Source organism: Megascapheus bottae, chromosome 11 (genome assembly GCF_031878675.1).
Source record: "Megascapheus bottae isolate mThoBot1 chromosome 11, mThoBot2.hap1, whole genome shotgun sequence".
In the NCBI taxonomy this organism is placed as follows: Eukaryota; Metazoa; Chordata; class Mammalia; order Rodentia; family Geomyidae; genus Megascapheus; species Megascapheus bottae.
In genome coordinates, this window is record NC_143519.1 from 25103525 (window position 1) to 25121788 (window position 18264).

The following is an 18264-nucleotide window of genomic DNA, read 5'->3' on the forward strand; positions in this document are numbered from 1 at the left end:
TGATTTTTAGAAATATATTTTTTGATAAGAGATAAGGCTTTGGCTATTTACTTCTAATTTTTATCCAAGATTCATACCAGCAACTACTTTGAAACTAAGAAAAGTATCATAACTTTTGCTAAATATGCCTTTAAAAACTACAATAAATAGTGAATTTTTGTGTGTGGGAGTGTCATGGGGGTTGTACTGGACCTAGGCGCTGTCTTTGAGCTCTTCAGCTCAAGGCTACCAGCTTACCCCTGGGCCTGGGTGTTGTCTTTGAGCGCTTCAGTTCAAGGCTACCACCCTACCCATGTGCCAAGCCCCACTTCCCTTTTCTAGAGGCTAATTGGAGAGAAGAGCCTCAGGTCCTTTTGTGCCTGGGCTGGCTTTAAACCTTGATCCTCAGATCTCAGCTTCCTGAGTAGTTAGTAGTGAGAAGCAAGTGCCCTGTTAGTAGTGATTTTTTTAAAGGGAGTACATGGAAAATCATTAGTGTTACAAATGAGTAAAAGTTATCACATGCAAAAAAAATCAAAAAGAATGGTCAGTTCATTAGCAGCCATAAACTAATTCAGTTTAGACATGGTTTAGACATGAGCAGCCCCTGGACCCGGGCCAGAGTGCAGACTTTTTTTCTGGACTATGTGTTGCTAACAGTAGCACTAATTGTTGTGTTAAAAGTATCATGCTTTACCATTCTCATTTAATTCCTATTTATAAATTTCTCAGTAATTTCACATTACAGACTCAGGGAAGAGACACGATTTATCTTGTGTCCTATTACTTAGTGAGAATGCTATGGTTGCTAAATTACATTCTTTGTAATAGTACATGCTTAAAGTTTTCTTCCTCCCTTATTGAAGAGAAAGACTCTGACTAGTATTTTAAAGGAAGAGGAAGAAGTTTTGATGATAATGATTAACCTCTAAAGGGTAAGGTAAAGGAAGAAAAATGAGTTATATATTTATTTATTTACTTTATTTACTTCTTTAGGTAGTTCTGATATTTGAACTTTGGGTTTCATACTTGCTAGGCTGGCATTCTACTGTTAGAACCCTATTTCTGACCATTTTGCTCTGTTTGTTTTTTTTGTTGTTGTTTTGTTTTGTTTTTGTTTTTTTTTTTGTTTTGGAGGGAAGTCATGGTGCTTGAACTCTGGGCCTGGGCTGGTTCTCTGTTCAGCTCTTACCCCTAGGCCTGGGCATTGTCCCTGAGCTCTCAAGGCTACTGCCCTACCTCTGGAGCCACAGCCTCACTTCCACTTTTCTAGAGATTAATTGGAGATAAGAGTCTCAAGGTCTTCAGTGCCCTGGCTGGCTTTGAACTGGCATCCCCAGATCTCAGCCTCCTAAATAGCTAGGATTACAGGCATGAGCCTGATTATTATTATTTTTTTTAACTCAGAGTCTCACTCCATCTCTCCCAGCCAGCCTAGATAGTAATCTCTTATTTCCACTCCCAATGTACCTGGGGTGACAGTCACAAGCCTCCTTGACCACCATATACTTTTGAACTAATTGATGTATACACAGCCCCCGATGTGCATTATTTCCACATTTGTAGAGACAATCAACTAGGAATCAAAACTGGACCAAAAGTTCTGGCCTTACTGAGCATGCAGACTTTTGCTTTGAGGCTATTCCACAGAAAATACCGTATCACCCCTGTTAACATTGATATTGTACTGGGTATTGTAACTCATCAAGACATTCAAAGTATGTGGAATCTTTCAATGAATATGTTACAGTCCTGGTATCATATATTTTTTAAAAATATTTTTATTGTAATTAATAAGAGGGTTACATGATATTTGCTAGGTAGAAGGTGCATTAATTCATATACATTGATACCCTTTCACATGTCTTGGTCCCTATTACCCTCCGCCCACCCCACCATCTTGGTTTTCCCCCCTTCCCTATCAAATTTCAAATAACCAAATACAAATATATCCAATATATCAGATAACAAAGTGAGATACTGTTACAATATGAGATAACCAAGGGACAGCAAAAGAGATGAGAGATAACATAGTACCTTAAGGACAACAATCACTCATTACATGGCTTTTGTTTCAATATCCTAGAGGTCCTTTCAATTAGCTTCATACTATATGGCCTTATGTATCTAGGTTTTGCTCTATTGCAAATCTCTGCTAGGAGAGCCCAAGGTTTCTACTGATTATGACAAATGAGGGAAACCATTGAGCCTAAGTTCTTTTGAGTCTGGCTTACTTCACTTAATATGATTTTTTCTAAGTCTTTCCATTTCCTAACAAGTGGGGCGATGTCGTTTTTTCTGACAGCAGCATAGAATTCCATTGTGTACAAATACCACAAATTGTTGATCCACTCATCAACTGAGGGACATCTAGGTTGGTTCCATATCTTTGCTATGGTACATAATGATGCAATGAACATTGTTGTGCTAGTGGATTTAGTATGCCCTAGTTTCTGGATGGTTGGGTAAATGCCAAGTAGTGGAATTGCTGGGTCATAGGGGAGCTCTATGTTTAGCCTTTTGAGGCACTGCCATACTGCTTTCCATAGTGGTTGAATGAGTTTGCACTCCCACCAACAGTGTAGTAGTGATCCCTCCTGGCCACATCCCCTCCAGCATCTGTTGTTATTAGTTTTCCTGATCCTGGCCATTCTAACTGGAGTGAGGTGGAATCTTAGAGTTGTTTTGATTTGCATTTCTTTTATGACCAGAGATGTTGAGCATTTCTTCATGTGTCTATAGGCCATTTTTGTTTCTTCTTCAGAGAAGACTCTCTTTAAGTCTTTGGCCCATTTTTTTAATGGGATGGTTGTTACTTTGGAGATTAGTTTTGGATTGATTCAATTTTTTGAGCTGTTGATATATTTTAGATATGAGGGCTTTGTCCGCTGTATGGTTGGTGAAGATCTTCTTCCACTCTGTAGACTTCCTAATTTACTAGCTATGTCCTTTGCCATACAAAAGCTCTGCAGTTTAATGCAGTCCCACTTATCCAGCCTTTCTCTGATTTGTTGTGATTCTTGGTCATTATTAAGAAAGTTTCGACCTGTGCCAAGGAGGCCTAGTGTATCTCCTATTCCTTCCTGTAAAGTTTTCAGTGTGTCAGCTTTTACCTCCAGATCTTTGACCCATTTGGAGTTCATTCTAGTGCAGGGTGACAAAGAAGGATCCAACTTTTAGTTTTCTGCAGGTGCTTAACTAGTTCTGCCAGCACAACTTGTTAAGTCACAGAAGTTTGTGTCTATGAGGAGTTTCTGTAGTCCATTCCCCAGAGCTCCCCAGCTGTGACTCTGGTAAAAAGGGCCTGCTGAAGCAGTTGGATATAAAGATGAAATATCGTACTGCAGGTCTCTGTTTATTTGGGAGAGGGTGGAGGGGGGGAAGGTCCAGAAATGAAGATGACCAGGAAGGACTGGAAGTACGGAGAACAATTACTGAAAGGTTGTCTTAAATATTGTTTATATATATATATATTACAATACTAATGTTAATGATGCCTTTCATAGCAATTCTGTGCATCATCCCAACACCACATAGCTACTTATTGTGTGAATCATCACTGAATCAGCTTTAGATCCCCATTTATGGAATCATGCGCAATCTGTTCTACATTGAGCATGTCTTCACAGTTCTTGCCTATTGTACATTATTAAGTTGAATTCTCCTGTATGTAACAGACTGTTTTTCCATCTCTCCTTCTTCCCCTTCCTCCTTCTTGGATGAATGCTGAACTCAGGGTCTTGTCCATGCCACTTGTTCATGTCACTGACCTACATCCCTAGCCTTCATTCACTATCTCATGAGCACTCGGTTGTTTTCCATGTGGACTCTTAGAATAGGACCATGTGAACTTTCTGTGCAATTCTTTTTTTCTCATATATTTTTATTGTAAATAATAGAAGGGTTACATTATATTCACCAGATAGAAGGTGCATTACTTCACAAACATTCTCATGTCTTGATCCCCATTTCCTTCCCCCCCACCCCGCTCCTCATTTTGTTTTCCCCCCTTCCCTGTCCGATTTCAAATAACCAAAAACGCATATATACAGTATATCAGATAACAAGGTGAGATACTGTAACAATATGAGATAACCAAGGGACAGCAAAAGAGATGAGAGATAACATAGTACATTAAGGACTACAATCACTCATCATATGGCTTTTGTTTCTATATCCTGGAGGTCCTTTCATTTAGCATCATACTATATGGCATTATGTATCTAGATTTTGTTCTATTGTGAATCTCTGCCATGAGAGCCCAAGGTTTCTACTGGTTATGACAAGTGAGGGAAACCATTGAGCCTATGTTCCTTTGAGTCTGGCTTACTTCACTTACTATGAATTTTTTCTAAGTCTTTCCATTTCCTTACAAATGGGGCAATGTCATTCTTTCTGACAGCAGCATAGAATTCCATTGTGTACAAATACCACATCTTGTTGATCCACTCATCAACTGAGGGACATCTAGGCTGATTCCATATCTTTGCTATGGTAAATAGTGCAGCATTGAACATCGTTATGCTAGTGGTTTTAGTATGTCCTTGTTTCTGGACGAGTGGATAATTGCCAGGGAGTGGAATTGCTGGGTCATAGGGGCTTAAACTCGGTCTGGGTACTGCCCCTGAGCTCTCAGCTCAAGGCTACCACCCTACACTTGAGCCAAGCTCCACTTCCCATTTTCTTTCTAGAGATTAATTGAAGTATCAGGTCCTTTTGTGCAAGGGCTGGCTTTGAACCTTGATCCTCAGATCTCAGCCTCCTGAATAGCTAGGATTATAGGCATGAGCCTCCAGCTTCCAGAGCCATTTTTATCTCCTCTTCTCTGTTTAATTTTTGTTCTAGGGGACGTTATCTTTGTTTTTATTTTACCCACATGAACTTTGAAACTATACTTCCTTTCTTTGATCTTTTTACTTCAAACATGAACAAATATTTGTAAACTGTAAAACCAAAGTTTAGTTTGGGTATTGGTTCATCCTGATGAGAAAATGATGCTTTTCTTTATAAAAATCATTACATTTGTCTCCCCAGTTATTACATATAGCTCTCTAACCTTCCTGTCTCCTATTATTTGGAGAAATGAAAGTCTCTTATTTAAGTGCTTTCCAGATTTCTGTGCTTGTGACATACCCAAGTAGTACATAGTTGTAGTTCACACTGCATTGCGTGAGGATAATTAAACCAAAGTTGCAAGTAAACATTACTGATGGGTCCAGAGCCACTATCATATCACTTTGCTAAGAACAGCTTCATATTTGTCCCCTACAGTCAAAGAAAATAAGCAGTAAGTTCTAGTTTATGGGTTATAATAATTTCAGGTGTTACAGTGCATGTGCCTGCAGTAGACCGCAGGCAGTATGTAAGGTCTTTGTTGGTTCCCTTCTTTACCATGAGGAAAAATGAGATTCAAGATTATGTTAAATATCTTAGTCAATGTTGGTCAACAGCAGCACTTGCATTTTAATGAATCTGTACTTGTAAAATTTTAAAACTAAGCAGGAACAAAGCATAGCAGTAACAGACTGTCTCTGTCCAGGTGACAAGGGTACAAGAATGTGTGATCCTCTTTAGGGGGAGCCTGAGGTGGCAACATCTCATGCAGAACAAAGCACACAAGCAATCTAATTAGATGATTTATATAATAGTTTCCTCATTTCATGGGCTAGTTAGAAAGGCATACAATACATTAGGGGTAGATCAGTGGAAATATGCCCTCATAGCCCTTGTGTACTGTAAATAGTTTTTAAAGAAACAAGAAGGTCCCAGAAGGTGATAAAAGTTTAGAATAAAGGGATGATGATGTGCCTCATTATTTTGTGGTAAGTATGTATGAGCCTGGGTTCAATCCCCAGCACCAAAAGATAGAGGAGAGGGGAGGGGAGGGGAGGGAGAAAGGGAGGAGGAGAGTTGGAGAAAAGAAAGGGAAATAGTAGCCTCATAGCAAGACTTAAAAGTTTTTGGATTTTTTTTTTACTTCATCAGGACATTTTTTAAGTCAACTCTTACTATCTTGAAGTCTACTATAAATGTTGAACTTGAATTACCTAGTAAATATAATGAATCCTTGAGCTCTATCTTTTCTAACAAACAAAAGCTTTTCCATGCACACAAAGTTTTATACAAAAAGCTAATCCTTTTGGCTAAAAGATTTAACCTAAGCTGGGCACCAATGGTTCAACCCTGTAATTCTAGCTACTTAAGAGGCTGAGATCTGAGGATCACAGTTCAAAGCCAACCTGTCCAGGAAAGTCCATGAGACTCTTATCTTCAGTTAACCACCAGAAAACTGGAAATGGTGCTGTGGCTAAAAGTAGTCGAGTGCTAGACTTGAGGGAAAGAACTCAGGGACAGCACCCTGGCCAGGACCAACCAAGTGGTGGGCTTGGGCCTTGAATGGAAAATAAGAGCCTGAAGCTCTGAGTTATACCCCAGTACCTACCCACAACAAACAAATGAAAAATACCTAAAGACAGATCTTACAGAAATGCTTAAGATTCATCTCAAAGAATTCTAATTAAAATGACACTTATGGGAATAATCACATATAAGTAGACTACCAACATTTATATAAATTGGAGCCAATAAATATGTTCAATTGTATTCATTGATTATTTTATTGGAGAGCAGAACATAACAATCTCTACTAATCTGGCTCATATATTAAAAATTTCTATAAATGAGGTTCTGGCAGCGGTGAAGGCAGGAATTTAGACAGTGCCTAAAAGCTCAGCCAGTGTCCCTTGTTGCTTCCTTCATTTCTCTTTTTATTATATGCTACTGGTTAGAAAGGCTGTCACTTTCAACTAGTAATTTTCAAATTCATGTATGCACATGTCCACTCACATCAAAGGGCACAGCTGAGTCCTTTCCTTGAGTACATGTGTGCCAGACTCGATTAAATGTGAGGCAGAGGGAGGCGTGCAAGTTCAGCATATGCCCACAGCAAATGTCTGGCAGTCACTGGCATTCAGGGATGCAGCATGGTAATGTGCAGCAAAGCAACTGCATTCCTGTTTTCTAATATTTTTAATGATGATTAATAATGCGTGTTGGTTAGAAATTATTCCTAACTTAGAGATCAAAATTTCTATTAGCTATGTTTCAAGCTCCTGCACTGTCATTTTGTTATTGAGATACAGTTCCGTTGCTTAGCATACAAATCCTAAGTGCACAGCTTAATTAAGCTTCGCATATTTGACACTTAGATGAATCTCACACAGATCAAGATACAGCCAAGCAAACAAAATCAACATACAATGAAAATAATGTATCAACAGCAGTTGAATTAAAGGTTCATCAATGTGAATACATAGAGAGGCCTGGGCTAAAGTTCTGTGTACTGAATTCAGGCAGGATTCTAATGTCATCTCTAGATATCCAAAATGCATACCCTAAGGTTTGCCACTAAAATAATACCCGTAAAATACTGCTAGAAGAAGGCAAGTCTTTTGGTTTGACAACTTATCTAGAATGACATCTGTGGCAGGAAAAAAAATTCAAAGGTAATGTAAAAAAATGCACTGAAATTATAAAATGTCAGTTAGTTCTTTGCGGAAGATTGTAACTTTATGTAAAAAATTAAAAAAATAAAGTAATAGTAAATTATAGACTTTTACAACAATCCTGTTTGTAGCAACAGTTTGTTGCTACATATGAAGCAGCAACAGACCGCTGAAAAGTACAAAATATGAAACTTTTCCTTTAGCACAAATTCATAAGTCTCCTTGCTGAGACTTAGATGCTTCCAACAGACTAGAAAGCATGACAGAGGCAATTTTCACTAGGAAGAAATTCCATTTAGATCATAATTAGAATATGTAAGTATAGGTTTCATACAGGATAAGAAAAAAAATAAGTTAAAAAGTTCCCTTTTAGTCTATTTACTTAATGTGGAATTTAACATATGATTGAAGTGTTCAGAAACACGCAAAATAAGATAGCATATACTTAAATTTTCAGAAATCCCTTAAAAATTAGAAAGCATGGGGCATCAGTGTTCAAGAAGTAATGTACTCACTACCTGGCATATGTAACTGTAATCACTCTGTACAGCACCCTGACAAGAAAATTAAATTAAGGAAAAAAATTAGAAAGCAGGGCTGGGAGTATGGCTTAGTGGTAGAGTGCTTGCTGAGCATGCAGGAGCCTGTGGTTCAATTCCTTGGTACCACATACATAGAAAAAGCAGAAGTGGTGCTGTGGCTCAAGTGATAGAACACTAGCCTTGACAAAGCCCAAGGACAGTCCCGGGCCCTGAGTTCAAGCCCAAGGACTGACAAAAAAATTAGAAAGAAAGCCGACATCTTCATAAAGGAAATATAATGTACGTTTGAGAAAAGAAAATGAGGGGTTTTATGTGTCCAGGACATACTGGCTTCTCACAGAATTGTACCTCATGATCACTTTATGTCCTTGAACTGTTTTGTGTTTTCTAAAAATTTCTCTGCCTACGCATGCATTTGAGATGTAGGTAGATTTATTCTTTTCCTCAGACACTCAGTTTTTCTCTTCATTGTCCCCTTGAATGATACAAAGAACAAGAGAGAGAAAGAAAATGACAGTCAGAAAGTGAATTTGGGTTGAGTTGAGCCAGACCAAGCATTTTATGTTCTGTTACCCTGGCGAGAATACAGGTGGAACATCCACATTAGATGAGAGTATAAATCTAGTTTCTCTCACTAACTATATAACTTCATTTTATTCCTTTTTTTTTTTTTTTGCCTGTCCTGAGCTTGAACCTAAGAACTGCCCCTGGAACTCTTTGTACTCTACAGTGTGAGCCACCGCATGATGTCCAGCTTTTTCTGAGAAGTTTATTGGAGATAAAACTCATGGGAATCATGGGAGTCTTGATGTGTCTTGGAAAGGCGTTATGTAGTGAGTTTGATGGTTTCCCCTAGTCTTCTTGGAGGGCTGCTCTGTGGTACTTCCACAGTTTCCTGGCTGACTTCCACCAGCACCTTGAGCTTGGCAGTTCTTACCTTCATGCGCCAAGTTCTGAAATAAGATTTGTCCATAGAAGCCAGCAGGTGAGGCGTTGGCAGCCTTTGCCTTTAGTTCTCCAGTTTCCTTGGATGTCAGCACGGGCAGCATCATTATCTTCAGCTGCTGATAGTGCAGAGAGCAAGGCAGACACTTTCTGGATCTTGTTCCTTGTGTTTATTTGGTGTCTACTACAAAGAGAAGCAAGCCAGAATTTACACGCACACACACACACACAGAAAGGAAGAGACCTAAGTTCCTTCCTTTTAAACACAGGAAATAAGGATTATGTTTAATATAATAAGCTTGGAGTTTGCTAGCAGTTGGGATCGTATTGAAAGCACACTATAAACTATATTTTTCTCCCTTAGAGATGACTTATCTGAAGAAGGTAGTTGATACCATTTTCATTATGCCTGTGAACCAAATAATGTAAACATTTGTAAACTACTCCAAGGGTAAATGGTGCTATCAGCCACTTCTTGAGAGGAAGTTGGAGTTAAAAATATGCCAAAGTACTCTGTGTGAAAAGGGATATCAAAATTAATGCAATCGGTGGGATGGGGGAGACAAAGAGAATGAATCTGATTGAGGTACTTAAGGATATGTAAAATGAGACCACCTCATAATTAATTGATGCTAATGAAAACTGGGGGGGGGGTCAATGAGCTAAAATAAGCAAAGGGCTTTGAAGTAATTCTTTTACTACTTGTTACTTACAATAGACCTCACTAAATAAAAATTGGTAAGCAAGGACACTAGTAGAGTAATTACCGATCAGAATGTCTTTCAGTGCTACTTGAATGACTAAATCAAAGTATTTCAATTCACATGAAAGAACACTAAAGTCTTAGTGCACCTACACGGAACACTGAAGAGTACTGTATCTGACTTTATACACTCACAAAGTAAAGTGGAAAAATGTAAGTGGTTATCAGTTTATCTCAGATCAAAATAGGAATTTGAGATCTCCATTGCTAGCATAAATATCTTTTCCATAATATAGGTTGTATTGCTCTGTAGATAAAATGTAAATTCCCTTCCCCCAAATCTTACAGTATCATTTTTATTAGTGGTTTATGGTCTTCTTCATTTTTTACTCTTACTCCATGCTTTCTACTACTTTTTGTGTGGTGGGGGGGCATGGAGCTGGAACTCGGTCTGGGCACTGTCCTTGAGCTCTTCAGCTCAAGACTACTGCCCTACCCCTGGGCCTGGGCACTGTCCCTGAGCACTCTCCCTGAGCTCTTCAGCTCAAGGATACCACTCTACCCTTGAGCCAAGCCTCACTTCCTGTTTTCTAGGGGTTAATTGGAGATAAGAGTCTCAGGTTCTTTTGTGCCCGGGCTGACTTTGAACCTTGATCCTCAGATCTCAGCCTCCTGATTAGCTAGGATTATAGGCGTGAGCCACCACCCCCAGCTAGCTTTCTACTACTTTTCAACCTGCCTCTGATCCAATGATTCTGAACCAAGCATCCGCCAAAACAGGGGAAGTACAAGTACAAGAGCTGATAATGTCATTTATTTAAAAAAAGAGAGAGAGAGAATGCACACCAATATATTGATGATCACAAAACACATTACTAAGTAAAACAGGCAAGTAGTAGTTCCCAAAAGGCTTTTATTAAATATGGCCTTACCCCAGGGAAGAAATGGCACTGGGGAGGATATATATATATATATATATATATATATATATGTGTGTGTGTGTGTGTATATATACATATATATATGTGTGTATATATGTATATATACACACATATATATAATTAAATTTTGAAATAACTTTAGAATTTGTAAGTTGCAAAAATACTACAGATAATTCACATAAACTCTCAGGTGAGTTACTCAAAGCAAGAAATTATTGATGGTTCAACATGTACGTAAACTACAGACCGTATGTCTGTTTTTACCAGCTTTACCACAGTACCCATTTGTTGACTACTCTTTCTTGTAGAGATCAAATAGTAACAGACCCATTCTTCTGCTCTGATGCAGGGCAGAAGGATAGTACTTTATCTTGGGTTTTACAAGGCTCACCTGGCCAGATAGAGGTCACTTATATCCCAGGTAGAATCCACTGCACAAGTAGCACATGACGCATAGAAGCGTTCCCACTGGGCAAGCTGTGTGCAGATTTTGTGGATTGAGCTTTCTATGCTTGGAATTTCCCAAATATCTCAACCTCTTAGTAACTGGCTTCACTGTCCATGATAAACCAAAGTCCACCATTTTAGGACCTCCTCCCAACCATCCCTTCATGAAACCCCAGAAATAACTCTTCTTTCTATCCCAGATTAAGCTGTTTCTTATCCATGATAAGCAAATACTCAGGTATTAAAGTATCTTTTATGTATGTATGTATGTATGCATGTACAGCCATAAGTGACAGAGCTCCCCTCCTAAAGTCATAACTCCAAAGACAAGTATTGGATTACTATGTATTCTCCTTCTGTTTTAACATTCAACTTCACCTCCACAAATATTTCTCAGAACATTGTCTTCTAGCCATATTGAATTAATTACCCTCCCCCCACACACATTTGGTTCACTTTCTTGATTAGATGACTGATTTAATACCTCTTCTCAAGTGTTTCCCATCAATTTTCATTCTGTCTCAAAATTGAACTTATTCTCCATGTACTAAGCTCTCTCCTTGAAATCTCTAGTAGTTCATGGTTCATATAAATTGTACCCCCCTCCGCAGTTTTCCCAGGAAATTTAAAAAATCCATATTTTCCTCCCCATGCTTATGATGATTGCTTCCTGTTTCTCTTAAGTAGCTCTGAGTTGCTGATAAGGACCTTGACTTAGTCTTCAGAAAGCATGGTGATCGTTGAGCCAAGTTTGTTAAGTTGAATTATTATAAATAAGTAATTACTGACGATCAAGCTTCTCTACAGGTGGCTCAGTAAGTGATTTAGTGAAGAAGCTCTCATCAATCAAAAACTTTTTATTTTTTTCTGTACTTTATATCTGCTTAATAAATGATTATTATGTGCCAGTTGTGTACTGTGCATTATGCTAAGTCCTGAGGCTGCATGATAACTGATACATGGCTTTTCCTATTCATTCTAGACATTATAGTGAGTAGGAAAATAGGGATAATTCTACAAGAATGTTCTGCCAGGTAAAGGAGTCTTGATAGGGAGCAAAAGGAGAAAAGCTAACTTAGTCTTGAAGCTTACTGTGAAGTTGTGAGACAGACTAAACAAAGTAATCATACTAACATGTATAATCTTCATCTACCACGTACTAACTTCCTACATCATGGTAGAACTACAACCATATTTCCTAGACCTGAAGCCTAGAAATGACCTCTAGAGGTAGGCATCACACAGCCAGGTGAGAAAGGAGGAAGAAGAGCATCCAACACTGCCCCACAGAGAACAAGTGAGATGGTAATAGGTGGGGCTGGGGTTCATTCGTAGGCAATAATTGTGCACGGAATGTTTCCTTTCATCTGTGTGCATGTGTAGTAGAAACATTATTGCTCCCTTTAAAGTATTTTTTAACACATTTACCCTATTCTCTAAATTCTATGGCATTCAAATAAGAGTAAGAGTAAATAGTAAAAGCAGTGATCACAACATTAAGTCTCCAAGTTCAGACTATTCTAAAAATAACATCGGTGCCTTTTCATGAGAGAAGAATTCTAAGAGGGATGAAAACATAAGATTTTAAAAACACATTTTTAAGGAATATATAGCTGGTGGTGGTAGCTCACTTCTGTAATCCTAGCTATTCAGAAGACTGAGATCCGAGGACTGAGGCTTTAAAAAGCCAGCCCGGGGGCTGGGAGTTCGGCCTAGTGGTAGAGTGCTTGCCTAGCATGCACGAAGACCGGAGTTCGATTCCTCAGTACCACATACATAGAAAAAAGCCAGAAGTGGTGCTGTGGCTCAAGTGGCAAAACACTAGCCTTGAGGAAAAAGCCTAAGGACAGTGCTCAGGCCCTGCGTTTCAAGGGCGAGGGCTGGTAGTAAAAGCAGAAAAGTCCATGAGACTCTTATCTCCAATTGACTTGGAGCTATCCTTGGGCAGTAAAGCTCTGTGCCCAGGCCCTGATCTCAAGCCCCAGGATTGGTAAATATGTGGGTGTGTATACTTTCGGTGTCTGGCAAATATGTGTGTGTTATTCTAAGTGTACACTGAACTTTGAGAAGATAAGGAAGGACCACTTGTTTTCTTTAGAAGGAAGGATAGGATTGAGAAGCCTAAGTCTGTTGTAGGGTTGGAAAAATGAGTGAATCCTTGTGTTATCCATCATCAAGGGTTCTGGCTCACACCTTTATAGAAAAAGGTAGGTGAGCAAAAGAAAAGCTTTGTACTAATGCAGTCAGGAAACTCAGTCAGCCTGTGATTCCTTCAGGATGCTGCCTGTGTAATATGTAATTGTAATATATAATACTGTTTTTAACATAAATGGGTTTTTTAATTCATAGTGTACGCTACTATAATGATGAAGTCCCCTCATAAAAGAGTATATAGTATTTACATATAACCTAGGTACCTCAAACATCTCTAATATATTTATAATACCAAATAAAATGTCAATGCTACCATTAAAAATCAAAGGATTGTTCTTTATAGTATAGAAAATATTCAACCCACAATGTTCATTGTCATCCTTACCAGAGGTGTTGTTCTGTGTAGTTACACCACCAGCAGTACAGTCAGATTGTAACATCAGCATCCCCAGATGCTCTGGTTCCTTTCAGCTCCATGATAAGCCACTGTCACCATAGTCCTGTTTGTGGCTCTCCCTAACGGGAATGGTGTTTTGTAGCAAATGAGTATATTACCTCTACTTGAGGAAAATGAAGCACAAGACTGTTTAGCGGCCTTGCCTAGGTGACTCTGTTGGCAACTAGTGAGTCTGGGATTCAATTCCAAAGAAGCTGGTCACATCACTGGCATTTTTTATTGCTTCATGCCCATTTTCCTCGAGTGTAGGATTCCTACAAATCTTATGGGGATTGGACCCCATATCATTACCCAGCAAGCACTAGTGGTCTATAATTACATTGAGAAGTTCAGATTTAGCAACCTATCCCCAGCCACTAACCATCTAGGTAGATGACTGAAAACAGTGAACAAACAGAGATTTCTTAATTGTTAAGTCACAACTTTTGAGTAGTAGGTGTTTGTTGCCTGTACCCAAAGAAGGAAGAATCATTTTTATATATAGGCATATAAAAAGTTCTTATATACTTCACCAGAAAGTTAAATTAAGGCCCTGAATTGAGTCCAATTATAAACATGTTCTCAGTCCCAGAGGAGTAAGTGCATAGAAATAGAATAATTGGTATAGCTGGCCTCTATGACATCACTTCATTTACTTTTTTAATAATTTTTATTGTGATTAATAGAAGGGTTACATTATATTCACCAGATAGAAGGTGCATAACTTCACAAACATTGATACCCTTTCTCATGACATGGTCTCCATTTCCCTCCCACCCTCCCCCCTCCCCACCTCCCGCTTATCTTGATTTCCCCTCTTCTCTATCCTTCATTTACTTTTTATCTGGCATAAATCACTAAATATGAGCACGTCCATCTGATATAAGCTTTCTATGTAAGTCTCAGGATATCACTTCAGAGAATCCTGTGTGTTGAACAACAACCAGATTGTCTTTGTTTTCGCTGATGCCTTTTTTCTTTCATATTCAGCAGTTGGTTCTGGGGCCTAAACGCCTTAGTTACAGGTCCAGCAACTGGTTTAAAGGACTAAACCCTTAGTTACAGAACAAAGTGGTAGAGCAGTAATCCAGCCTGTGTGGGGCTCAGGGAAGAATAATGAGCATCCCCTGCAAGCTTCCTGCCTCAGTGCAGGTGCAGAGATCAGGAGGTCATGAATAATGCATGACATGCAGATTCAGTGATGGTTTCTCCTACTGGGGTTTTGAATTTGCTACCTGCCTGGATGCTATATGTGGAATGGAGGCAGATGAGAGCAAAAGCATCTGAATTTAAAAACCAAGCTCACAAAAACTGAGTATCTTTTTAAAGAAATAAAATTTAAGTGGTGGTTGAGATGCAAGTGTTTTATGGTCTGTTTAGTCTTGAAGTGCATAACATGTTATCAGTGTACTTTTGAAGAAGAAAAATATTCTTTGATTCCTCTTTTTAATTCAGGAAATCCTACAACTATTTGGTTACACACACAATGGGAAGTTCTAATCTCAAGACTGCTAAAGCATTATAGAAATTATGCACTCTGATCAATGAATTGTCTCAAAAATATGCAGGCCTAGAGAATATATTAAGTACAGATTCAACATGCCTGTTGCCTCCACCCACCATATATGGGTATGAGAATCAGCACCAGTCAGACAATACTGCAAGCAAATTGACCACACCAAGAAAAACAGTTTCCTTGTTGAGGCTAAAGAGGGAACAATAGAAGGAATAATGGTTTAAAGGATATGAAGTGAATTAAAAATTTAATCAGTAGGACTCTGGAATTCGGTGAGGAGTAGAGCAAAGGTTTCCTTCACGGCCCTTTATGCGAGGCATCTTTAGCTGGGGAGCAATTTAGAGTTTCATATGTCCATCTTGAGAAGACTGGTATTTGAGAAAGACAAAAAGAGGAAAAACCTAGTTTTGCTACCTATTGTGTGAGTCACACATTTTTCTCTTCTCCTCTGTGTGTCTGTCTCTCTCTCCCCATTCTCCCCCCACACACACCCTACCCCATTCTGGTCTGTCCCATTTGGCATACTAGAACATGAGCTGGATTTCATTTCACTTTTAGCTGAGTTTTGTCATTTCCGCAAGACCCCAGTTTGTCCCACTGCCAAGACCAACAGGTGATCCTGTGACTGCAGAGCAGCAGGAAGTAGGTCTCCCTTGAATGAGGCCGTTCACCAGAGGGGCTGTCTGGCCTCCCTCAACTCTGCATAATTACCACCCTCCCCCCCCTCCCCCGTGCCAGGCAGAAAATCTGTGCTGAGCAGCACAGCTGGAACAGCCATTGAGAAGCCTATGAGGAAAGGTTAATAAGAGATGCTGGAAGAAATCAGTGCTTCCCAGTGTAGAGTGAGCTCAGGCTCCGGGTTTGGGGTGGCTAGTGTGTCTTCCTTGTCTTGACATGATTTTTACTTGCTGAGCAACAATGAGGAACCGATTGCTCTAATTGGACCTTAATGCCAGCTGACCAGTTTAAAAATCTCTGCTGTCTCTCTGTCCTTCTTGCAAATAAAAGTAATATCTGACTCAGTAGAAGCTATGTTGAAAATGAACTGTACAACATGTGGGCAGGTGTAGGAGGGGAAAGTGAAAGAATGGGTAAAGTGTACTCGTTGCCTGAAATGGCAATTCCTCTGTACAGCACCTTAATAATAACAGTGAGAAATAAGAAAATAAAAGTAATATCTGAAGCATAAGGAGTGAAGATCACACAAGCTAAAAAGCTACCTAGATCTCACAGATCCTAAGAAGCAGGAAGTGAGCCATGGGGAAACAGTAATGAGGCCACTTAAAGCTTTGCCAGTTGGTAACACACGAAGAGGTGGAGGTGTCTAATGGTTAGTCTCTGATTGAAGGACCTTAGCATATCCTGAAAGCTTGGAGCTCCAGCCCTGTAGGTCTCCACTCCTGGAAACTTGGAGAGCCTTGTGTTCTTCACTTTTCATTATCTGCCTGAAGTTTTCAGTTGACTGAACTGGCGCTGCCTTTGTCAAACTGAACTGGAAGAGCATCCCTTCCCCAAAGCCTTTCTCCTAAAAATCCCAGCTCATCTGTCCCATTCCCACATGCTGTGTTCTTGGACATCTAGCAAAGTTTCCTTGCTTTTAGGGCTTTAAATCTAGAAGCCGAGTGAAGGAGTTGTCGTCCCATTTCTCCTTGGATGTCCCTTTAAGCTACAGGCATGAAGAGAACTCACAGACAGCGGGCACCACACTGCCCATTCTTGTCTCTGGCAACAATTGGGTCTTCAGTAGCAATGCGCTATGAGGTCAGTTCATTGAAACTTTTGGTTCTTCCAAAGCCTTGTGATCTTGGGAGTGGTAAAAGAGGAAATAGGCCTCTTCCAGGTTTGCAAGGCACCGGAATGCGCATCTACTTACCTAAGAAATGATTTGAGTTCTGAAAGATTTTTCAGTGAAGGAAACTTATTATTTATTAAAACAAAAACAAAAAAAAAAAAACAGGGCTGGGAGTTTGGCCTAGTGGTAGAGTGCTTGCCTAGCATGCACGAAGACCCAGGTTTGATTCCTCGGTACCACATGCATAGAAAAAAGCTGGAAGTGGTGCTGAGGCTCAAGTGGTAGAGCTCTAGCCTTGAGAAAGTCCAAGGACAGTGCTCAGGCCCTGAGCTCAAGCCAAGGACTGGCAAAAAAAAAAAAAAAAAAACACCAACCCCAAGTCCTTATTCTATTTGCACTCTTCTGCCTACAGGGTACATCCATCGCCAGTATCAAGGGTCCGGGGAAATCGAATGAATAACCAGAAGTTTGCTTGGTGAGTATGCAAACTACACTGTGAGTGTAGTCTTCTGTTATCTTATTGAAAGTTCTGGTAGGACCGTGTTCAAACCAAATTATCCCTTTTTCTCTACATAGTCTACTAACTAGACTATGTAGTGGTCCTTAAACTCTAGATTAAAAAGTGTTAGATTTCCCTTCCAGCCCAAACTTAACCAAAAGTGGTAAGTGCAGCATTTTTTTTCTAACATTTGATTTTCCAAGATTATCAACTTTTACCTTTTAAAGAATATTTCCCAGTTTTTAGTGAAACAGTCCACAATTCAGATTTTTCTGAGGTATCAATTTCAACTTCTCATGAAAATTTTCATAGTCCATTAACTTTGGTGGTTACTAGTTAGATAATTATTTTCCTTCACCTTGAAAATCTAGATTTTGTTTTGTTTTCTAGTTTGAAGAACATTAAGATCTTCTTTAACTAGTTCTTTTTTTTTCTTTTCTTTTATTGTATTTTATTGTTGGTGGTAATGTATAGAGGGATTGCAGTTACATTCATCGGGTAGGGCGTGCATTATTTCTCGAAGGTTGATACCCCAGCTCATGTTTTTGTCCCCCTTTCCCTACCCCCACCCCTCCCAATCATCTTATTTTTCTCCTTTCCTTCACTATTTCAAATAAATAAATGTATATATAGTATACCAGGCAACAAAGTCAAATACAGTAACAACATGAGATAAACCATAAGGGAGAAAAAAGAGAAGATAAATAACATCACATGGTACATTTAGAACAATAACAAAGATAAACCTCTTGTTTAGTTCTTAAAAATGCAAATGGAGGGGCTGGGAGTTTGGCTGATTGTAGAG

General features: G+C 39.2%; 1 protein-coding gene across 5 annotated transcripts in view; it reads left to right on the forward strand.

Annotated features, from left to right (window-relative positions):
- Klf12 (KLF transcription factor 12) overlaps nt 1-18264 on the forward strand; it is a 355357-nt gene that overhangs the window by 272678 nt on the left and 64415 nt on the right. For all 5 annotated transcript variants that reach the window (XM_090342036.1, XM_090342038.1, XM_090342035.1 and 2 more), the window contains one exon: nt 17373-17435. In XM_090342036.1, the coding sequence (XP_090198162.1) occupies nt 17373-17435 (63 nt within the window). The remainder of the gene's footprint in view (nt 1-17372; nt 17436-18264) is intronic.